Below are 22,485 nucleotides of genomic sequence, written 5' to 3' on the forward strand. Positions count from 1 at the left end.
AGGTCTAGGCCCGAAACGTCAGCCTTTCTGCTCCTCTGATGCTGCTTGGCCTGCTGCGTTCATCCAGCTCTACACCTTGTTATCTCAGATTCTCCAGCATCTTCAGTTCCTACTATCTCTGTTAAAAAGATTACGATTGTTTTCACTGGAAAGATGGCAGCTCAGAGGAGACGTGATCGAGGTCTACAAAAAGATGAGAGGCATAGATAGGGTGGATAGTCAGAGGTTTTTTCCCAGGGTTGAAGTTTCAATTACAAGGGACACAGGGTCAAAGTCAGAGGGGGAAAGTTTAAGGGAGATGTGCAAAGGAAGTTTTTCATGCAGAGAGTGATAGCAGCTGGAATGCACTGCCAGAAGATATGGTGGAAGTGGGCACATTGAAGACATTTAAGAGGCACCTAGATGGGTCCATGAATAGGGAGGGAATAGAGGAATACAGATTGAAAAATGACAGGTTTGTTTTTAGATTAATTAGGGCATGATGGTCAGCACAAGTTTGGAGGGCTGAAAGGCCTGTTCCTGTGCTGTACTTTTTCATTTGTTCATTCCATTTGTAAATGTGTGTTGTCCAGAGACTTTAAGAAGAAAATTCTCATAGAATTCTTCCAGCTCTTGGAACCAGATCTGCAGCTTCAGAGCAGGGAAGAGATGGTGCTGTTAAGTAGCATTGAAGGCTGAAGAAAGCAACTTACTTCTAACAGCTCCCAGCTGAGGTCCCTTTCTACAGAGACATGACCCAAGCTCTTTATGCATCAAAGAGAGAGAAGACCACTGTGTTTTCTCTACACAGAGAGAAGCAGCAGGACTATGCATGTGACTTTCAGAAGATAATAGGATTCTCCATAGAGCAGGGTGTCACCAACAGCACAGGCATGACTTTACCGTTGCTGCAGCTACATGTGAGGTGTATCGAAATCCCTAAGATTACTCCGCTCTGTGGAGTTGTTGGTCAAGCTGGCAAATGCCTGCTGTCCTGACTGCAGTTGTGATTCTTTCATTCTGCACCGGTCTGCTGTTCCATCAATTTTTCACCCATCATATCAAATCAAAGGATGGCTGCCGATTCACACAAGGCTCATGATTCCACGCTGCCACAGGGAATCTCTCGTGGCCAGCATGCAAACAGGTCCATGGAATCATAAGAAGAAGGAAACCAGCAAGACGTTGAAGCAATAGTTATGCAGGGGCCCTCTATTACTCTGGGGGAAGGGTGCCCCAATGTGCGATTGTTTGCTGTTCCATTACTTGGCAGTCACAAGATCACACCTCTTCCTCATACCAGGAAACTGATGACAGCTCAGGAGAAGGAGGATGGAAGGAGACAGCCACCATATTAACCTTCCAGACAGGCTGTTGTGTTTGTATCATTCTGTCTGGTTCCTATGAACATAATCCCAGATACCCATTGTGAAACAGAACCAGGCATAGTCACATTGTCCTCTTGGCCACAATGCTACAAGAGGAGCAAAAACAGATCAATTTCAAACCAATTTATCCAATAAACCATTTATATCCCATATAAATGCCAACAATTCACCCCTGTGTATCCCTTTAGCAAACTTTGCGTGGTGCAATTGCAGTGTTCCTGCACCATGTTGTAGAAGGCCATGGAAGGCAGCTGACTTGGTGTTGGGGAGCAGCTCTGGTTTAAGGTTTGACTGCAGACTAGCATATGTGGCTGTGGCTTGGGCAGGTTGACAGGCAACTGCTAGAGCTCCAGTTGAGGGTTATTGGTGAAAGAATGAGTACTGTCTTCCTAAGAGATGTCAGTAGGTTTGTGCACTATGGAGGCAGCGTCACTGCCCTGCCTATTGCCTCAACAATCCACAAAATCTGGCAGTATCTGTGGAACAAGAAACAGAGTTAACATTTTGAGCCTGGTATGACTCTTCTTCAGAACTGAATGGATATTTCTTCTGTGGGAGTAGAGACATACAAATGAGCCTGTCATCTGACATTAGGTGTGGCTGCCTTTGGTTGTGTGCTTCCTGGATTTGTAAGGAACTGTACCAGTGAGTGGGTGGACAATGTGTTTGGGAGATGTGCTTCTCATGGTTGAACAGCTTTCTTCCTCTTCCTTCATGGAACAATCATTAACCAGTCATTTATTTCCCTTCTCTAACCGTACTTGGGAACATGGCAGTGAGCTATCTTCTTGAGCCACTGTAGTTATTGGGGTGTAGGTATGTCTACAATGCTATTAGGATTAGCCAGCACAAGGTTTAAAGAATGGTTTGAAGCAATTGAAAAAAGGAAGTCTAGGAAAAATGTACAAAGGACAGATTAGTGATTAGCTAAAAGGCAAGCGTGTTAAAGGGTAAAAGAATCAGTTTTGCAAAGCCAAGGGAATTGTAACTGGATGAACAAAGAAATGAAGACAAGCTGTGAATGATAGAATATTCTAACAGCTGACTTTGGCCGGAAAAAAAAACACTGAAAAATGAGCTAAAACCAAAATCTGCAAACAAACTAGAATCAAATTAGGGTGAAGATTATGCTTTGAAATTATTGAGTCTAGAAAGCTGTAAAATACCATTCAATAAATGAGATACTGTTGTGTTAAGCTTCATTGCAACACTGAATGAGATTGAAGACAGAGAAGTCAGCATAGGGACAAGGTGAAGACTAAAAATATAGGTGGCTGGAAATTTGTGGTCATGCTTGCAGATGGAATGGAGGTGTTTGGCTAAGGGGTCACCTGATCTCTATCTGGTTCCTCCAGTATGGAGTAGATGGCATTGTGGGTGGGAATACAGCATTCTATATTGTGAAAAGTAGAAATAGAGGACTATTTCACCTGGAATGAATGTTGTGGGCCTTGAACAGTGTTTGGGAAGGAAGTAAAATTACGTATTATATGAGTGTTTGTGTGAAAAGATGTTGTGGGCAGGAGAGTAGGTGTTGGGTGCAATTGAGGAAAGGGCCAGTATGGTGAGGGAATGGTGCTTTTGGCATGTTGAATAGGGAAGGGAGAGGAAAGTGTGGTGGTGGATTTATCCTGGAGGTGTGAATTGGTGTTAAATGATTTTGTGAATATTGAGGTGGAAGGCAAAGTTGGGGGAACCAAAGTTTGGTTTTAAATTTGGAAGAAGGGACAAGAACAAATGTACAATGGGCCAGATTTGGTCGAGTGCTTTGTTAACAATAGTGGAGGGGAATCCTTGCTGACAGAAAAGGAGACATCTCAGAAGTTTTGTTTGGAAGACTGAGTTATAGAAAAGATTCAATGGAGATGAAGAAATTGGGAGAATGGAATAGAGTCTATACAGGAAACAGCGAGTGAGGAAGTGCAGTTGAGTGAGGAGGAGAGTCAGTCAGCTCATTTGTTAGTCTGCCCTCAGAAATGGAGTTGAAGAATTTGAGAAAGGCAAAGCACAAGTTGGAAATGGACCAGGTGAAGGTCAGGGAAGGCTGGAAATTGGAAGCAGTGGAATTTTCCAGTTCAGCTTGAAGGTAGGAAATGGCACTAATGCAGATATCAGAAAAAGAGCTGAGCTCTTCTCACATCTCACAAAGAAAGGTAGGCATTTCCAGGAGCCAATTGGGTTCCCATAGCAGCATCTTTAACTTCAGGGAGTAGGTGGAATTGAAAGAGAAGTTGTTCAATGTGAGAAAATATTCAGATGGGTGGAGGAGGATGCTGGTGGTTGGAGACTGATTAGATCTCTGCTCAGGGTAGGAGCCGAAAGCACTGGTGGGAGAATGGAGGTGTAGAGGGTTGCTCGTCTGTGGTGCAGGTGTGACAGTTAGATTTAGGAAATTGGAAACACTTTACGTGCCATAGCTCAATGAAAAAGTCAGAAAAATTAGTAAGAGACTGGAAAAGTAATGTTAAAATAGAAAGAAATTAGATCACTAGATCAGGAGTGGGGTTTAAGGCCATTGCTGTATGTAGATCTTGGGAAGTAGATGAAAGTGGGCTGCTGGATTTAGAGGTTTATGAAGCTGTGAAGGGAAGATCTCCAGAGGAGAGGAAGTCTATGAGAAACCTGGAGATGCTAGCTTGATATCCAATAGTGGGGTCATGGTCCAGGAGTAAGTAAGTTGAAGTTTTACATACATTTAGTGTTTGGTTCTGAAAAGTACAATAGTTTGATAGGAAACACCAGCACTGTTTCTGTCAACAGGTTTGATCATTGGACCTAAGAGAATAGAGTGGTGCAATTACTGAGAGAGACAGGCCTGGAAGTTGAAAAGTTAAGATGGTTGATGTCATGGCTGAAATATTCACTGTGGCCTAGATGTTGTATTCTTTCCACCATCAGATTATTCAAACATTAGAGAAAAATTGACTATGGAGCTGCCTGAGTAAGAATGCTCATCAAATGTCAGATGGATTTTCCAGTAGGATTTGAGGAGGAGCTGCCTGGATTCCGAGCAAAGGGCCCAATTATAAATATGGAGCAATGTTGAGCCAGTGGAGTGTAGTCATCACCAGATAAAATGTAGAAGTCATCAAAGCTATAAAATATATTGATCTCTGAACCAATTCAGAAAGCAAAAACAAATTTACCTTTCTTTGGAAGCAAGTGACTGACTCCACTGCTCTCGCTGGTAACTGTCTCGGGCTGAACTGGACTGTTTACAACTTTGGTATCACAGTTGAGCCTGAGATGTGCTTTCAGCCATATTTCTGTGCCATCACTAAGATTGCATTTACACCTCCATGATATTATGTATTTTGCCCAGTCTCTGTTTATTTTCGGTCACTTGATAGCTCCATTCTTGAGTATTTCATGCATTCCCTGGCCAACCTTCCACATTCCACTCTCCATATATTTGAGGTTATCCAAAACTCTGCTGCCTGTGTCCTTACTTAGGTTGAGACCCCTGTTCATCATCTGTGCTCACATTAGGTCCTGGTTAAGCAATCCATCTAATCTAAAAAATGCTCATCCGTCTTTTCATATACCTCATAACTTCACCTCTCCCTATCTCACATTCGGCACCAACGTCTGGTAATGTACTTGAACTCCATAAATTATGACATTTTTTGTCATTCCCACATTGATGGCTATGCCTTCAGCAGCCTAGGCCCTAGATTCTGGAATTCTGTTCTGACATCCCTCTACCTCTCTTTCTTCCTTTATGGCGCTCCTTAAGAGCTACCTCTGAACAAGCCTTTGGTCACCTGTGGTTTAGTGACACAATTTGCTTTGCAATGCTGATGTGAAGTGCCTTTGCAACTTTTCTTTGATTACAGGTCCTATAGAAGTACAAGTTGTTGTTGAAATGTGCCAGTCTCAGGTTGAGTATAATAACCATTGACTCTCAACACATGTTGCTAAGTGACAGTTGTGGTTAGATGACCAGATACAGTCTTTAAAATTTACATAATGTCCCACTTTATTTGAAAACAAATGTGGTCTTTGCAAGTAGAAGTGATTGTATACTTTATAAATACAGCTTTTCTTTATTGAAACAAAAGTTCCTTTACTCAGATCAGTTTCTACTTTGTACAAAAATGCTGAATAGCTTTATCAGAGAGTATTTAGTAATGTTTGTTTAAGACCATTAGTTAATAATGAATGCTGTTAGAATGGATAATTAAGCATCTTGAATGATTTGCATAAAACCGTACCAAAGAGACAGAATCATATTCCAGCACAGTTTGAGGGCACAAAGAACAAGAATTCCCTTTTCTGGCTAATGAAGAATTCATGGCAATCTTTATGTTGTGAATGGAAGATAGAAGGAATTAGAGAGGTGGCGGTCACATAGTGTGAATGTATTGCTACCTCAGCTGGCACTGGAGAAAGGGACAGAGTAGGAAAAATCAAGAACAGCTGCCATTTCTCAGTCAAAGCAATGGAGAAATTTTAATTTGCATCATGATTAACTGAAAGCTGCTCATTGAAGATATTGACAAGGAGGAGCCTTTGACAAGAGAGGCACGGGACAAATCACGCCTGAGCTTCTGTTTCTGGAGTAAGCAGAGATTAGACTGGATTAGTATTTAGCTCTCCAGTTAGCATTTATAAAGGTGACAGAGAGAGGCTGCATTGTTCATTCTTTAAGAGTTAATGCAACTTTTGGATACATGGGGATCAGACAGAGAGGAAGATTCGAAACTGTTTCAGAAATCAACAGCTAAAGATAAAGTTAAGGAGGGAGGGAAACTGACAATGTGAAAGAAAGCCTTGTAAGAAGAGAGGACGTACAATATGATATTCAAGCCTCTACTGATGAGCTATTTATGTATCTTGATGACTTGTGCTCGGCACCACTGCAGTGTCTTTGTTGAGCTCAGCGGTTTATCAGAAGTCACCGTGTAATCATGTGGAAACCTCAATGATTGCTGCTGGACCAGACTGTCCCTACACATCCTGGATAATGGAGTGTCAAAGGAAAATGGATAGGAAAGTTGTGGTTTATTGGCTTTATGTGCTGGTTATAAACCCTAACTAGATGATGGATTGGAGGGAACTGTAAGTAAATTCCAGCATCTTTTCATGTATTGATTTACAACAGTCAACTCCAGACACCTTCATTATATTGGTTATCAATCATATTTAGTAGATTATTCTTTTGGAGTTTTGAAGGAATAAAAATTTGAAGATTATTTGAGTTTGTAAAAAATATGACCTTTACTACCCTCTTGATGAACCCATGGAACATTCCATCTTATAATGTCATTTAAACCCATTCTTTGAATTGAAACTGCAGTTTTGATTTCTAAAGTAATGTAATTTAAAATTGTTGTTGCCTTTCTGATGTCAGAGGTAGAATCTGTTCAAAGATACTGATTTAATGCTGGCTCAGAAAAATTGCTTCAACCATTACGTACAAAATTTTTTACCAAAATAAAAATTCAGCAGTTACTGATAAGTGAGGAAAGTAATTCAATTTTTTTAATACTGCTTCCATACCTAAAATAATGAAAGATATTTAAACAAAGTCTTTAAGAAGAAATAAAATTCCCTATACTTGAACTACTTTTGAAATCATGGCAAGTAATCTGGTAGTTTTTCCTGCAACATGCTTTCAGCTGTAAGAGATTGTTTCACTGAAACTTAAGAGTTAGCAGCAGGGTAAAGCTTTGTCTGTCTAAATGAACAGTAGATGTGCAAATGCAGCCTTTAAGTCCTGTTTCCTTTCACAGCCTCTCCCAAGGGAAATCCTACCCTAGACTTTATTGAAGTAATAATTATTTCATCAGGTCTCGTGTATTTCATGTCTGTATTTGGACTGGAACCTCCCAGAGGCTACAGTTGTCATTTTTATCCAGGATTGACCACTTGCACTGTTTACGAAACAGATTTTTGCACAATTCAAGGCAGGATGCTAATGATGTATATTGTTTATTTTGAAAGTTTAAAATTAAAATAATAATCTTCTGTAACTCAAAAATGCCCTGCAGGAAAGGTGAACTTTTACATCTACTTTACTGTCAATACTGAAAACCTTGAATGCATGATTAGTGATGAATTGACAAAATTAATTTTTCATCTGAGATCTGAAAATGCATTAGTGCTTTCATGTTTTGTTTCATTGAGCAATGCTGTTTTAACGAGCCACTATGGTGCCGAATTATTTATGGCCTGTTGTGTTTGCCTGCTGTTTGCACCTCTTGAGTAAACCAGAAGCAGGACTGATATAGTAATTAATGGGAAGCTACAAAAGTGACCGTTACTATATATTTTTCCAGGAACCGTAGGAATGTGATTCTTCTGAAATGCTAATAACTTGTTAGATTATAATATATTGTATACTCCAGAGTAGTCCATCTGGCCTTATAGTGACAGAAGAATGATTTCAGCTTTTATGGTGTCACTGAGATTTCTGAAGCCTTGGACTCAGCTGCTGAAGCTGTTCAGCAAGTTATAGTCTAATTGAAACTCTGCTAGGGAGAATTAAGTGAATATTGTCTTGGCTATATTTCTGCCTGAATCTGCCTATATTAGTCTCTGGACAGAACAGTCCTATGGAATTTGATTAGAATCAAGTGAGTTGATTTGTTAAACAGGGAATGATGACATTGAACATCTGTTTTGCTGGGCTAAATTACATTTGGCTCTTAGTAACCCTACTTTTTTTTTTGCCTTCTTCCATTCTACAGAGCAGCGCAGAAGCTGAATCTCTCTTCAAAGCAAAAGAAAAACCATCCGCTTCTCCAGCATTCGCACGAGCTGTCAAACAGCAGAACAAATTTCAGTGGTATTTTGCAAGTGTCCCCTCCCCCCGCACCACCATGCCTTTTGAGGGCTGTATGTAAAGTCAAGGACAACCCAGGCATTGGAAAGGTATGAGCTAAGTCCGCTGACAGTTGTTTTTGATATGTATCACTGCTGAAATCTGTGTAAATATAGATCCATTAAATAAAGCTTAAGCATCCTATGTTTCTGCTAAATATAATTTAAATTAATATCATTTAAATAAAATAAAACATATCTCTTGGTAAAGTTTTATTACTTACAGATCTATTTGATGTTGTTTTGTAGACCTACATATGTAAACTTGTGGGATTTTTCTGGATCTAAGCTGAAAACTGCAGTGGGTATATCACTTTTATAGAGCATTCATAGGGCTGGTAGAGTCCAACACTTTTCTTCATACAGGGTCCAAAAGTGTAATGTAGCACTGGAGTTTATAATGTGAACTTAACCTTATCAGTATTATTTGGTTGCATGATGTTGAACTACACAAGACAAAGGTTTGCAGTACAGACACCCACAGTCAATTTGCACACTAGTCCATCATGACACCCAACTCTGTTCTCTTTTATTTAATGTTAGGTGGTGTTGTTTAAGGGTGTTCTTGCAGACATGCTAAGTACCATTTTACCTAACTGCATTAAATGAAATTTTATTCCTCCCAGTTGGTGGGTTTGGTAAAGGGAAGGAGAGGACCTTTTTAATCAGGTGGAAGGGTATCCAGGTGGGGCACTACCACCTTCCTGCCTCCACCTGTCAATTGAGGCCCTTTAGTGGATAATTTAATACCATTTGTAGCCCTCATCCCACCACTGCTACTATTAACCCAGCACCAGATGGAAATGCTTGTTTTTCACCGAACACAACAAACAAACCCAGTTTGCATTGTTTGAGCATTCCCCAGGGCTGAAGGGGTTAGATGGTTCCCTCATTCAAAGACACTTATGTGCTTGAGTGAAGGACCTGACATAGAGAAGGAGGTAGGGGAGTGTCTGACTGAGAGCCACCTCTGTCCTTCCTGCCAATTCCCTTTCTACATGAGCCCCTCACCCCTGGTGAGTGTTGCACTGGCAGCAGCCATTGTATTTCCAATGGCACTGCTATTTGATTGAGGTGCTAGCCTCTGATTGGTTGGTAGCTCTTGGTTGGCTCGACTTCATCTCTGGGGTCCTTAAATCTTCAGGTGAGTCCTGTAGTTGGCCTGTCAAGTATCCAAGTCGATCAAGATGCGTTGGACTTCCTCAGAAAGAGGAGTCATGTGGCCTTCAACACCCCTGCCACCTCCATGAGGTTCTGCACCATGATATCGTTATGAACTATTTGGCGAGAAAGTGATATATTGAATGAACGTCCTAAAATTGTATTTATAAAATATTTCTTTAGTACAAAAGGAAACATCCATTTGAAAGTGATATATTGGCTATTAGGTTTTTAAAGAATGCTTTTCATAAGCAAACAGCATCTTTCTTCAGTGTTATTGAGTTCCAATTTATACAGAAAAATATTTAGAAAGGAAGCTCAGTTACTCAATCTTTCAATGTCTGAAATCTCATTTACCAGTACAATTCTTTTGTGGATAATAAGCGATGAGTCCCTTCTAGTCTGTTCTTAACAATAAAAATAGATGGTGCAGAATAATTGATCTATCAGCTGAACCTCTGACTCATGTCATCCGCATAGTGACTCAACTGAGAGACTGATCAGAAATCTAAAGCTGCCTATATTCCCTCAGCGATTAACCTCCAGATGCATGGATGAGTATATGCTCATTTGCTAGCATTCTTGCCTCTGAGTCAGAAAGTTACAGCTAAAACCCCATTCCAGCATATGTGCAAGTACCTTTTGTTGACCTTCCAGTAACCACTTTCACCTAAAGGTTTATTTTTGATGTTTATTAGTTGTGGTGTTCACAAAATACTTTCAGCACTTTTTTAAGGGAAATGATACGGTGTTATTGATATGCAAATCTTCTCCAGCAATGGTATCAGCATCTTTGATTGGGCTGATTTTGGTAAAAGTTAACAGCTGGCACAGAAACTCCAAAGTGTTGCCAGCAAAATATAGGTTTAAATAGACAATACCACAGAATTATAGAATCCTACAGTGTGGAAGCAGGCCATTCAGCCCCCTGAAGTACATCCCAAACAGATCGCCGCTCCCCATCCTATCCCTGTAACCCTACACCTCCCATGGCTAACCCACCCAAACTGCGCATCCCTGGGCTATATGGAAAACTTAGCGTGGCCAATCCACCTAAACTGCACATCCTTATGTTTGATTTTTTTTTTCTCATTGGAAGCTCTGCAATGCCCTGCAATACTGATCTAAGTTCAGGTTAGTCATGGCATTGTTAGAGTTGAACACAAGCTGCCTGTGGTGTTCACTTTTGCTGCTGTTCAGGCCTTTAGGATTGGATCCTTTTGTCTAACTGACTTCTGGAGGCATGAATACATCCATGGGATGTGATAAACAGTAAACCAACTGATAATGTAGGTAATATAAGGGGATCGTGGATGAATCAGAAGACCAGAGTCTCACAGAAGGTGACTGAGGCAAGCTGCTGGGGATAAGTACCGTCTTCAAGAAAAACAACAATCAGCCATGTAATTTTGAATTCTCTCAGTTATTTGGCCATACACAAATATTCAACACAGAAATTTGTTCAATTAATTTATGCTGCACACATAGTACTGCTATATTTTAATTCAAAGTAACATATGAGAAAAATAATTTTTTATATCAATACAATAAAGTTTGTAATGTCGATGAACGGACCCTGAACTTCTTCATACACTATTTATACAAATAGTTTGTATAATTAGTTCTTAAAATACCGCTGAAGTTAATTGATTAAAGCCCTATATTGTTTAGAATTCATCCCATTTAGATAATTCCATTTATGACAGCTCATTACAAAAATAAAGTCCATTAATTCAAAATTGAGACTGTTTTACTTTTTTTTCTTACATAAATAAGTGATTCATGATGAAGGCAATTTTCCCCCTCACAGTCACTGGCACTTGACATTTGCTACATTTTTTTTTTCAATCCATAACATAACTGCATGTAATTTAAGATCTAACTGTTTTGTTCACTGTGAATATATTGGTATCAAATCAAAAATCAACTTTTAATGTCAAATGGAAATGCAGGTAACAATGATAGTGCAGAAATTAACATTATTTCAGATCATAGCAAATTAAAATCCAATTGAATTCTCCATGGTAACAACTTTAGACTGTCTTCTGATGAAAATGATGGCAATGTTGCATTTACATATTGAATACAAACCATATCCTGCACTATTACATTGGGGAAAAAAAGAAAAAAAGGTACAAAATACAAATCGAGAAAGGCTATTATGCTGATCACACTGTCCTAAGATCTGTTTCATGATCAGGATCTTTCAGTTGCACTGTTATCTTGGCACCTTGTCCTTGGAGTAGATTCTAATCATGCCAGTGTGCAAAACTGGTGGTAGCTTGTTCTGTATCCTGTCCGATACTTTCCAAATGAGAAGGTAAATTGAGTGAAGTAGTTAACAGCAGCTGATCTGCTGTTGTTGATCTTCATCCCACGGAAAAAATAGAAAATTACCCATATTTTTCAATGCTTGACCTCTGTGGAAATCTATCCATTCCTTTTCAAGTGGCTTATGTGAGCTCATCTTAACTGCACTTTTCCCCTATTTTGTAAGCAATAGGATTTAAAGATTAGAAGGTACGTGTCACCAGACTTCATATACACCACTTCAAACATACATTACTGACATTTCAAGAAGAAAATCAGATCAAAATATATCTGACGGTCAAACGAATATATAGGAAATGTTTTAGCCATTTTGGTTTGGAACTTTTGATCACTAAAAGGAACTGCCTGTCTCCATGGCATAATCTAGTTGAGCATGATTAATTTATTTTTTATTGCACTTCATCCTGATTGCCCTTAAGTTGTCTATCTATTGTTGTCTGATACATTATTATGGTGCAGACTGGGCTCTGGGCAAGGACTGCATATGCCTAAGATAGGAAATGGATGCAGATGGTAATGCTTAAAAGGAAGCATTTGAAAAGCTAAATTCGCTGTTAGGTTTTTCAGTTATAAATATTATTTGGAGGCGACCAGAGGAATTTCAAGTCTGGTTCAAAACTGCTGGTTATCTTTCCTCTTCTTGTGGATAATTCTGCATAAAAGGATGGATGAGAATGATCTGGATCGAATTGCTCCATTATTTTTGCTTTCTTGACATGGGGTAAATATATCACCAATACTCAGGCAGCTTGGCTGAAATTAGAAACGTGCAATGTCAGGGTCACAGGCGTGAATATACATCTCACTACCTTGCAGCACTTTAGGCTTCTCTAGCTTGAAGCTCTTGAAGTCTGGAACAGATGCTAGCCTGGTTGATTTGTTGCATAACTTGATGGGATTTGGAGCATGCCTCTGAGGAGGGAAAGAATGAAACTTGAAATTATACCATGAGAAAAAGCAATTTTTCAAAATTTGCACATGGTGTGTAATTGTCACTGATTACTTCCTGTATATACTTGTGTAAACATCGATTTTGGGACTTTTACTTTACCATTCATTCACACCAGGGTGAGTGTGATGTGTGCGATTCAACCAACAGCACCTTGTGGAGTGGCCTCTTGCACTCCCTGAGACTTTGACTCACCATTTCCCTGACTGATTCTTCCTTCTGCTCACAGCTCTTTTCCTGCTTCCTTCCTCTTTCTCTCTCTGTTCTAGGGCCTCACAGAGAGTTCAGAAGAGAAAGTGCTGACTGGGAGGGTTGGCAGAAAGAGTCAGCCTGAGGGTGAGGCAGCAATCAGGAGAGCCAGAGAAAGAGAGTCTGTTTGCAGGAGATGTGGCATCAGCAAAGACAAGAGAGCTGGCCTGCAGGTCAGGCAGTGACTAGGTCCTCAATGAGGAACTAAGATACTTTGATCACAAATTGGGCCATGACTTTTCCACAAGAACAACAATTTCTTGAATGTAGGTGGTACTTTTCAAAATTGTGGAGTTCCCCAATTTGCCTGATTTTCAGACTCCGGTTGACAAAAAGCATGGACCAAGTTTCTGTACTGAACAAGAATTACGGATTATTACAAATAGTTAGACTCTGGCTACAGTTAAACAGTTACAAACCATCGACATGTAACATTGACATTTTTAATCCGCTTATAAACACCCTTTTCAACGTACACAGACAAATAGTCAGGGTAAAGTATGTGAAGAAAGACTGTAAGGGCAGTTCAGTAGTATTTGTTGCCAAGTTCTGTTGTTGAGATGATCCTCTTGACTCTTCTGCTGGCCAGCATAAGTTGTCTTTCTCCAGTTGCTTCCACTCGTTGGTGAGGGACATAGGGTAGCTGGTATACTTAAAAGTCTTTGACTTGTCAGTTAAAAGTCACAGCATACAACAGCTGATTTTTCTTCAGGTTGACAGTGTGTTTTGACGAAGAGAAGCTGGAGAAGAATTGAACACACACCTCTCTCTCTCTCCCCCCGTAACTTGTTCCCAGCTCCAAACTGTGCAGTTACCTGAGAACCAACCGCACACTTGTTGGTGGGTAAAAGGGTCTCTGTCATTGATAACTGGTCATTAGTCCATAGACCAATTAACTTCTTGATGCCAGCAAAATCTGCATTCATACACCCGTTCAGATCCAATGAGTCTAAAATCAAATTTCAATTACTGATTGTTCTACCAGCTATTAGGTTACGTGCTTCAAAGCTACAGCCACTCTTTCAAACAGTTTTTTTTTAAAAGCAGCCTTTTCTCGTTTTCAGTTTTCAAAAGCACAAAATATAAAATAGTGTTACTCTAATGGATGTTACTCTAACCTATAACATAAAGCGAATTAACTATAAAAAATGTCAGGTATTATGGGGGGATTTATGGTTTTTACAAGAGATTTTATTAAATAAATGTTTTGCTAAATGATTCAAAAATCTTACTCGTAAATGATGTTTCATGTCTCATGCTGCGATTTTCAGAGCAATTACAGCTAGGGGGTTACCGAAAATTGAAAGGTTTTTTTATATGATTTATTTACTCAGTAACAAAGATGGATTCCTGTGCAAATTTTTATGCACACATCATTAAAACAATTGTTTTTGATGGAAAGAGTTAGCCACCTGCAAACAAATGGCAGTAAATCATAGTCCCAGCACAACTATATATATATTTCCACTGTCACCCAAGTGACCTTCAGGGAAACCCAGCCTGAAAGTTTTCAACTTCCAGTTTCCAGTAGCAACACTTGTACTCCTATCCACAGCAACGAGAATTGATATGATTTCTTTTGCACAGTTGTTGCAAAGTAAGATGACTTACGAATTGAAAATATGATTGGGCAAACAATCATCTTTGCCTGCATAAAAAGGGGTCAATAAAACTTAGTCTAATGTTGCATTGTCATTTGTAAAACCAGGGTCTACCCTTTTATTTTGCACTTTTTATTGTCTACACTGAACAATGTTAATATATTCAAGAACTGGTTATTAGAAGATATGTAAGAAGAATTCTAATTTAATTTTGTAGAGTTGTTTTATTCATTTCTGAGATTAATGTGCTTATTTTGAGATTAAGCATTTATGAAACTGTAGCTGAAGTATATCTCATTATGCCTCCCTTGGACTACTTTAATGCAGTAGATGATACCTTTTTTTTCCAAAACACTTTTCTGAACTATCTGCTCAACAAATGTCTTGAAGTGGTGTTCTACTCTTATGAACAGCATGTAAGTGCTTTACAATTACAAAGCTTCTGTCAGTTTTTCTGACAGAGACCTCTTACGTGAGACATGTGGCAAAAAGAAAGGCAATTAAACTCTCCAGTCTGACACAAAATGTGCTTAAAAGGGTCGATGCCAGTAAGGTTTGATGCCTTTACTTTCCTGAGTGCAGTGAGAAGCCTTCCCCTGGCTCTTTATAAGGTAACTACAAAGGGACAAAGATGTTGCAGCTATTAAACTTGCAAATGTGACATACATAAACTCACTCTCATTAGAAGCACGCAAGATATTGAGGAGCTTTTTTAAAACCTTATTGATGTCAGAAATAGTGCATCTGAGAACAGTAAAGAGGCTTATGAAACTTAATGATTTCAACTGGCATGAAAGAAATTACTTAAACACTGTAGCTTGACCAACAACAAGCTGCCTTATAAAAGCTGTGTATAACAAAATTGGAGAACAGGGCTTTCTATTTAGCGTGCAATTATACAGGTACTCAACTATAACATACCTCATTTTCACAACTAAATTCACTATGAAATATTTTAATTGAGGGTCCCACTGAGATAAGGAACAGGAAAAAGTGCTTTGTTTGCATCCCAGTTACACTAAGAGACAACTTTAAACAACGATAATAGCAGACAGATCACAGAAGATTGTCCTTGCAACCTGTAATTTCACAATGGTAGGCAAATAACACAAGGGTGATGTCATAAGTGGCTGATTTCATCCCTTTGATATCTCTGATGACAAGCTGGTAATGTAATTCATTGGTGTAGCATTTCAGCTGAACTGTTTTTGGAGTAAAATCTGTGCAAAGCTGTGGAGTTGTGAGTTCTTGAAGTGTTGCACTTTAAAACAGTTACATCATTAGAGCTCAAACAACAATTTTCTTGATGTTATGGCTTTGAAATTTGGCTGCTTAGATTAGAAATAGAATTAACAATAATTAATGTCAACTTTGTCAAAGGTACCCATCTTTTAATTGGAGGGCTGATAAAATTATAATGTCTCTTGGAAGTTTGCAACTGGTTGCCTTGTTTTTTACCATCAGTGCAACATTTTTGGTTAATGAGTATTGATTCTTGTAGGATATTTTAATTGGATGCTTGTGACATTCAGATCACATTATTGTATGACCTAATTCTGCTCCTATATCTTATGGTCTTATAGAAGCCATCAGATGACCATTAAAATAGAGTATTGTAAACTGAAAGGAGAAATGGGGAACAATGTAAGGTCTTTAAACATACAATAACAAAAGCATATGAAATAAAATATTTTCTCTGTAGGTATACTGACAACTGAAATTACAATGTTTTATGTGATGGTGCTTTGTTTTAATGGCCTGGATTATATGGTGGTAATGACAATAAAACTGTCAGTATTTCCATCATTTCGCCACTGAAATTAACAACAACTTTGGGATTTGGCACTGAAGAATATTGTGGAAATTCAGAAGTTGCTGTCAGTAATTGTTGATGCTTCAGAGCATACACTGTTGAGTACACTCCAGAGTGTAATCCTGAGGTAATCAACACAATCTTGCTGTAAAAACCCTTTGAAAGAGTTGCCCCTTGGGTTTTGAAAGCATACTAACACCACAATTGCTGCCAAACATACTCACCGGTCCTGAAAAAATAATTTTGCAGTTGTGAAAGATCAAACCTTTTTCATCATAATGAAATTTTACACATTTTATTACCTAAAATTGTGGTAAAAAGTGAATAATCTGTGTTTTTAATTTTCTAGTTTGCTCTTAGTGAGAATACTGCAATGTAGTTGGCTGCCCATCCTTGCTGAATGATATCACCACTGTTGGACACCTGGAGATCCCCTTTACTTTGCATCAAACTTAAACTGAGATTGGGAAATGGTAGATCCACAACGATTGCCAGTTCTTGCTGGTATATGGCAAACACTGGTGCTCTACTTTTGACTACAAAATCTGGCCAACATTGGTTTTGCTTAACTATCGTTACAATAAATATAAGATCTAGAAGCATGAGTAGATCATACTCCTCCTCGAGCCCGGTTTTCCATTCAATTTGGTCAAACCTAAACTCCTGCCTGAATTCCATTTTTCTATCTGCTCTCCACTTGATTTTCTGAGTGAATGAAAATCTGCCTATCTTTACTTGATGATGGAATATCCACTATCTTCTAGATTGGAAAATCAAAGGTTCACAAAAGTTTAACTGATGATATTTTTCCTCATCACTCTCTTAAGCAATTAGCCCCTCATCCCAAAATTGTGCCCCTATGTTTTTGATACAACAGCCAAGAGGGATAGCCTTCAGGATCCAATGAAACACCTGTCATTCTTTTAAACTGCAGAGAGTACAGATCCATTTTACTTAGCATCACATCATAGAACAGTCCTCACATCTCCAGAACTAATCTAGTGAACCATTGCCGCACTACCCCCAATGCAAGTATATACAGTTCCACCATAACCCTGTAGAATTGTAGAAAAGCTTCCTTATTTCTGTATTTCAATTAAGCCCAATATGCCATTTGCCTTACTAATTGCTTGCTGTATCTGTGTGCTACCTTTGTGTTCCTTGTAAGATTGCACCCAAGTATCTCTGAACATCATATTGAAAAGTTTCTCACATTTAACAAGAAATCTTCATTTTCTATTCTTAATACCAAAGTGTATAACTTCAAACTTTTCTCTGTCACCATGTTGCCCATTCACTAAGCCTGTCTTTTCTGAGTTATGTTTTTCTCTCATCTTCAATGTCCACTCAGCTTTGCATCATCAACAAACAGCGATAAATTAATCTTGGTCTCTTTAAGTTATTAATATCTGTTGCAAAAAGCTGAGGGTCCAGTACTGATCCCTGTTACATTTCACTAATTATAGTTCACCAACTTGAAAAGCCCCTGTTTCTGGCTGCTCTTAGGTTCACGGATTTGGGGATGCTTTCTTCTGTTCATTGACTTTTGGTGTGGCATATTATCAAATAGCCTTTTTAAAATCTAAGTACACAATACCTCCTGGAAGGGCTCTTGTGGAGCAGTGGTAGTATCCCTACCTTGAGCCAGGAGGGCTGGGTTCAAGCCTCACCTGTTCCAGAAGTGTGTAATAACATCTCTGAAAAGCTTGACTTAGAAAATATCTTACAACATCTACTGATTTTCCATATTCACCCATCCTCAAAAGGATGTCAGTAAAAACATCAAATATATTTTCCATTTCGTAAAAGCACATTGACTTTGTCTGATCATGTTTTTCAGTGCATTGTTATGACCTACTTAATAACAGATTTTAGCGTTTGCCAGAGAAGTGATGTCAGATATAACTGGCCTGTTGTTTTCCGTTTTCTCTCTACCTCCCTTGAATAGCAATGTCATGTTTGATAACTTCCAAACTGCTGGGATTGTTGTAAATTCTAGTGAATTTTGAAAAGCTATAACCAATGCAATTATGTCTTTTAGAACCTCCGGATGTGAGCCATCCGGTTCTGAGAAATTGTCAGTTTTTAGTCTCTTTAAGTTTCCCCAATAACTGTGTTGCTATTAATTGCCTTAAGTTCTTCACTCTTACTAGCCACTTGGGGACTCTCTTTTTCTGCTATGTAATTGTGGCTTCTATTGTGAATATAAACACAAAATTCTTCAACATCTGTGCAATTTCCTTATTTCCCCATGCTAGTTAATGACCAAAGATTACTTTAGCTGCTGTCTTTCTTTATATATACTTTTAAAAGCTCTTCCAATTTACTACTTTATTCCTGGCAAGGTTTCTCATGTTATCAACTTTTAATTTTTTTAACAACAACAACAACAACAAGCACAATTTTAAACACAACAGTTTAATTTTTTTAAGCCATTCTTCCAATTCTAAGGGTTACCAGTATAATTGCAATATTATGAACCCCCTTTTAAACTAATACTTTCCTTAATTAAAAATAGAAAGCATTGGAAAAGCTTAACAGATGGAATCTTCAAAACCTCTGAATGATATAGGAATTGTCAAATCAATTGGGAAAACAAGTCAAGCTTGACAAAAATGAGATTCTCAACTACAAGAAAAGTAATCCAATTCTGCAAAAGTGTTGAACAGCAAGATGATTAAAGCTAATGAGTGGTGCAAAACTGATTTTTATCCATTTGCATGTTTTAGCGTGTCATTTTTATCTAATCTCATCTCATTCCTGTGCAGTTTTCCATCCTCCCACATGCTTGACGGAGATTAGATGATGTCAGTTCCAAACTTGAAAGTCAGAGCGAGTACCAGGTAGTTCCAACTCACCACTTGCTCCTCTGGGCTTTCATTTTGGAAAACAGTCACCAAAATCTCTGGGCACATTCCATGGGCAATAACTGCCTGCACCCCTGTTCCACAGATTTTGGAATTAGACACAGACCAGCCTCACCACACCCTCATGGCACGTATCTGGTCTACTTACTGTGCAGTTCTTCATTGCAATGCCGCAATTTCAAGTCCATTGGTACCTTTCATTGTAATGTTGCTGCCAGGATACTTTGTGCAGAGGGGCGGGTACTCATCTCATGATAAGGAATAACAATCTCTGTTTAAAAAGAAAGAATCTAAAATGGCGGTAATGGATACCTTATCATAGATTGAGGCAAGCTTTGGGAAACCAGTGTGGAATAAACAAAGCCATCTATGCTGAAATTACCATTTCTATCTAAAGACCTTGAAAGCAGACAACTCGGTCATCGACAAGAAATGTACATCTCATGTTTTAATTCATGTTTGTATGATAATTTCATATATTGGGAGATGAAAGGCCTGCTTGCAAGTTAGCCAGCTGGGAAAGACAATGGAGGTAAACTTAACAATACATACTGAACTATATTGCAATAGCTGCTTTCGAACAGCAAAGTAGAGAGAAGAAAAAATAAATCTGTGATGACAAAGGCTGGAACTCTCTCTTTCCTCACCTGTATCTCTCATTATCTTAGAATCCAGAACTCAGTGAGAAAGCAAATGGGGAAATAGCTATTCACTCAGAACACAAAGCTATTTAAAGATTCTACTACTGCTGAGGATACAGGTTAACCACTAAACCACTGTGGTCTCTAGTTAAGAATTGATTAAGACCTCAAGGGCTTGAAGGACTGTTTAACTGTGTGATCTTTAGTTTCCCTGTCTGAACCAGAGACTGCCTTTTAAACTTATTACCTGTGTTTAGGTATGCGTTTGATGTTATGGTTTTAGTCTCTTTTAGCGGTGTTAGTAGATAATAAAATTCCTTTTTTTACACAAGTAGTTCTTGGTAATTGGACACTTCATTTTCTTCTGTACCACATTTAATTGAAGTGTGATAGTTGCATGCTAAAAGATACTTTAAAACAGTGACAAACTGAGAAGGGTATTAAAAAGGTGCAAACTGATTTACCCTTCCTCACCCAACCACAACAGATGAGGAACAGAAAGATGGAAAAATAGAAACAATAATTAGGAGCTCTATTTTGCTTTGCCATCTGTTGTTTCAACATTTGTATCTATTTCTTGCTGTCTTGAAACCAGTGAGATAGACCACCAACCAGTATCTGCTCCAAAACGTTCTTGTGTCTGATGAGCTTCAGAGGGTTCTTTTGATCTTCAAAGGCATCACACCTATCCTTAACTGTGTTTTCACCAAATGTTCACATTGAGCTATTTCCAGATGGGGGCCATTGTATATTGCTTAGGGATTGAATGCAGATGCTCATTGTTAATTTCATATGGCTGCCAGGTACAAGTCACATAGCTCTGCACACATGGAAGTTTGAGTCTCTGGGTTTTCAGGTTTGAAAGAATTGTCTTACTTAATTGCAAATTAAATTTTGTTTAATGTTATTACAATTAATGAATACTTTCTTCACAAAATCATATCATCTGCTTTGCACCCTCTATCATGGAAGATTCTGGCATGTAGTATTTCATAGTTGCTATGTACATGAAGCCCTCCCCAAGTGCTGAGGGACTTTCAGGCCCATCATTTGGGGAAATGCTATTCTGACAAAATCTAACCGAATGTAATAGTCTTTGTGTATTCGAAATCACTGCTAAATCAGATCCAGTCAATATCTTCTATCAATATAATTGCACATTTAGTAGGGATCACTGTGATGGTGATTAGAAGGGTTGGCTAACTTTTCATTTTGATTCCACAGCACAAATGTGGTGGTTTTCTATTGCTTTGTCTTGAGATTCTGATGGCTGGATCTTTTCTTTATAGTCTTGTGATTTATTTTTGAGGCATTGAGAGAGCTCACAAACAGCTCTTTGGAAAAACAAGAATCTGGAATTGACATTTACAAATTCTGCAAGGGGAAGGAGATATGACAAAAGGTCGATACCAATTTATTAAGTTTGTAATTATTACTTTTAGTTTGGAATTCCTGTTAATTTGTTACTCTTGGGTAATAGGAGATTTGTGGCAGTACCAATACATACCTCAAATGCCCATTGTGGTATAATTAATTTCTGACTGCACTGCAAAATTCAAACAGTTATGACAGCAACTAATCCCCCACAAATTGTTTCACTGTAAATTAATAATCTCTATTCTCTCCACAGTGGCTGATTTCTGAACATAATACTACTGCAAAAACTGTAAATTAAGTAGAGATTAATTTTCTATGTCAGTGCTAAATTTTAGTGCCATGTATTGTGTTGAAATTATTTATTATTTATTATTGTTTAAAAAAATTAAAACAGAATTTCACCCTAAAATTTGCTGTGTACACAAACAATGAATGTGTAAATGTAAAAATGAGCTGAATGAACAAATTAATTTGTAAAATCATTTACATCTATCAATTCCAATTAAGTGCACAATAAAATTGTCTTTGAACTGAGCCCTATATAATGTGATTTAAACTGTGGTGCAATAATATTGGATCTCATCAGTGGGATTCACAGCAGTATTAATTTAAGGTTAATTAAATAAAATACTTTCCTTGCTAAAAATTCTCAGTCTGAAGGCCTGAGAGTAGCTGTGTAATAAGCTTATAGCCTGGCTGTAGAATAGGCATGTACTTAATCCTTCTGGATACCAGGCAAAATGAACCTATTAACAGAGTGGTCAGTGGTTGTTATCAAGGTACAAGTGGGAGGCATAATAATTATAGTTTCAATATGTTGATCTTTATTGTGCAAGATTGAATTCCTTATCACTCTCTAACAGTCAATGTGTAGTTGTTTGTAGTGGCTTCGTTAGAAATGTACCAGAAACTGGATGAAAAAAAATGATTAGTGTAGGGAATCACTGGTTTGCTCATTCAACTAAGACTGTACTATAATACATGAGCAAAATAAATTGAAAATTATAATTAAAATGGAGTTAATTGGATAAACTGAAATTGTATGGGAACATTGCAATTCTGTTTATAGACTAATAGCTTCATTGGAAATAACTGAAGGCTTGCACAAAATAGTTAAATTATAAGTTTGGCCCATTCAGTTTATATAAGTTGTGAAAACTTTGAATCTGCCACTTCTGAGAGCTTTCCTTATTTAAAGTAGCTATTTCATTTATTTTAAGATTGTTTGGTTTCTCATTCTGTCTTTTCACATTGGTGTCAATACTAACAGTAGAAAGCTTTCCTGGATGAGAACAGATGCTGAG

General features: G+C 38.2%; 1 protein-coding gene across 1 annotated transcript in view; it reads left to right on the forward strand.

Moving 5' to 3' along the window:
* The window catches only part of kif26ab (kinesin family member 26Ab), a 177,970-nt gene that overhangs the window by 131,107 nt on the left and 24,378 nt on the right, over window positions 1-22,485 (forward strand). Inside the window, exon 5 of the mRNA XM_048600411.1 lies at window positions 8,060-8,243. Within this exon, the coding sequence (XP_048456368.1) occupies window positions 8,060-8,243 (184 nt within the window). The remainder of the gene's footprint in view (window positions 1-8,059; window positions 8,244-22,485) is intronic.

The sequence above is a fragment of the Rhincodon typus genome, chromosome 8 (genome assembly GCF_021869965.1).
Source record: "Rhincodon typus isolate 14 chromosome 8, sRhiTyp1.1, whole genome shotgun sequence".
NCBI classification, from domain to species: Eukaryota; Metazoa; Chordata; class Chondrichthyes; order Orectolobiformes; family Rhincodontidae; genus Rhincodon; species Rhincodon typus.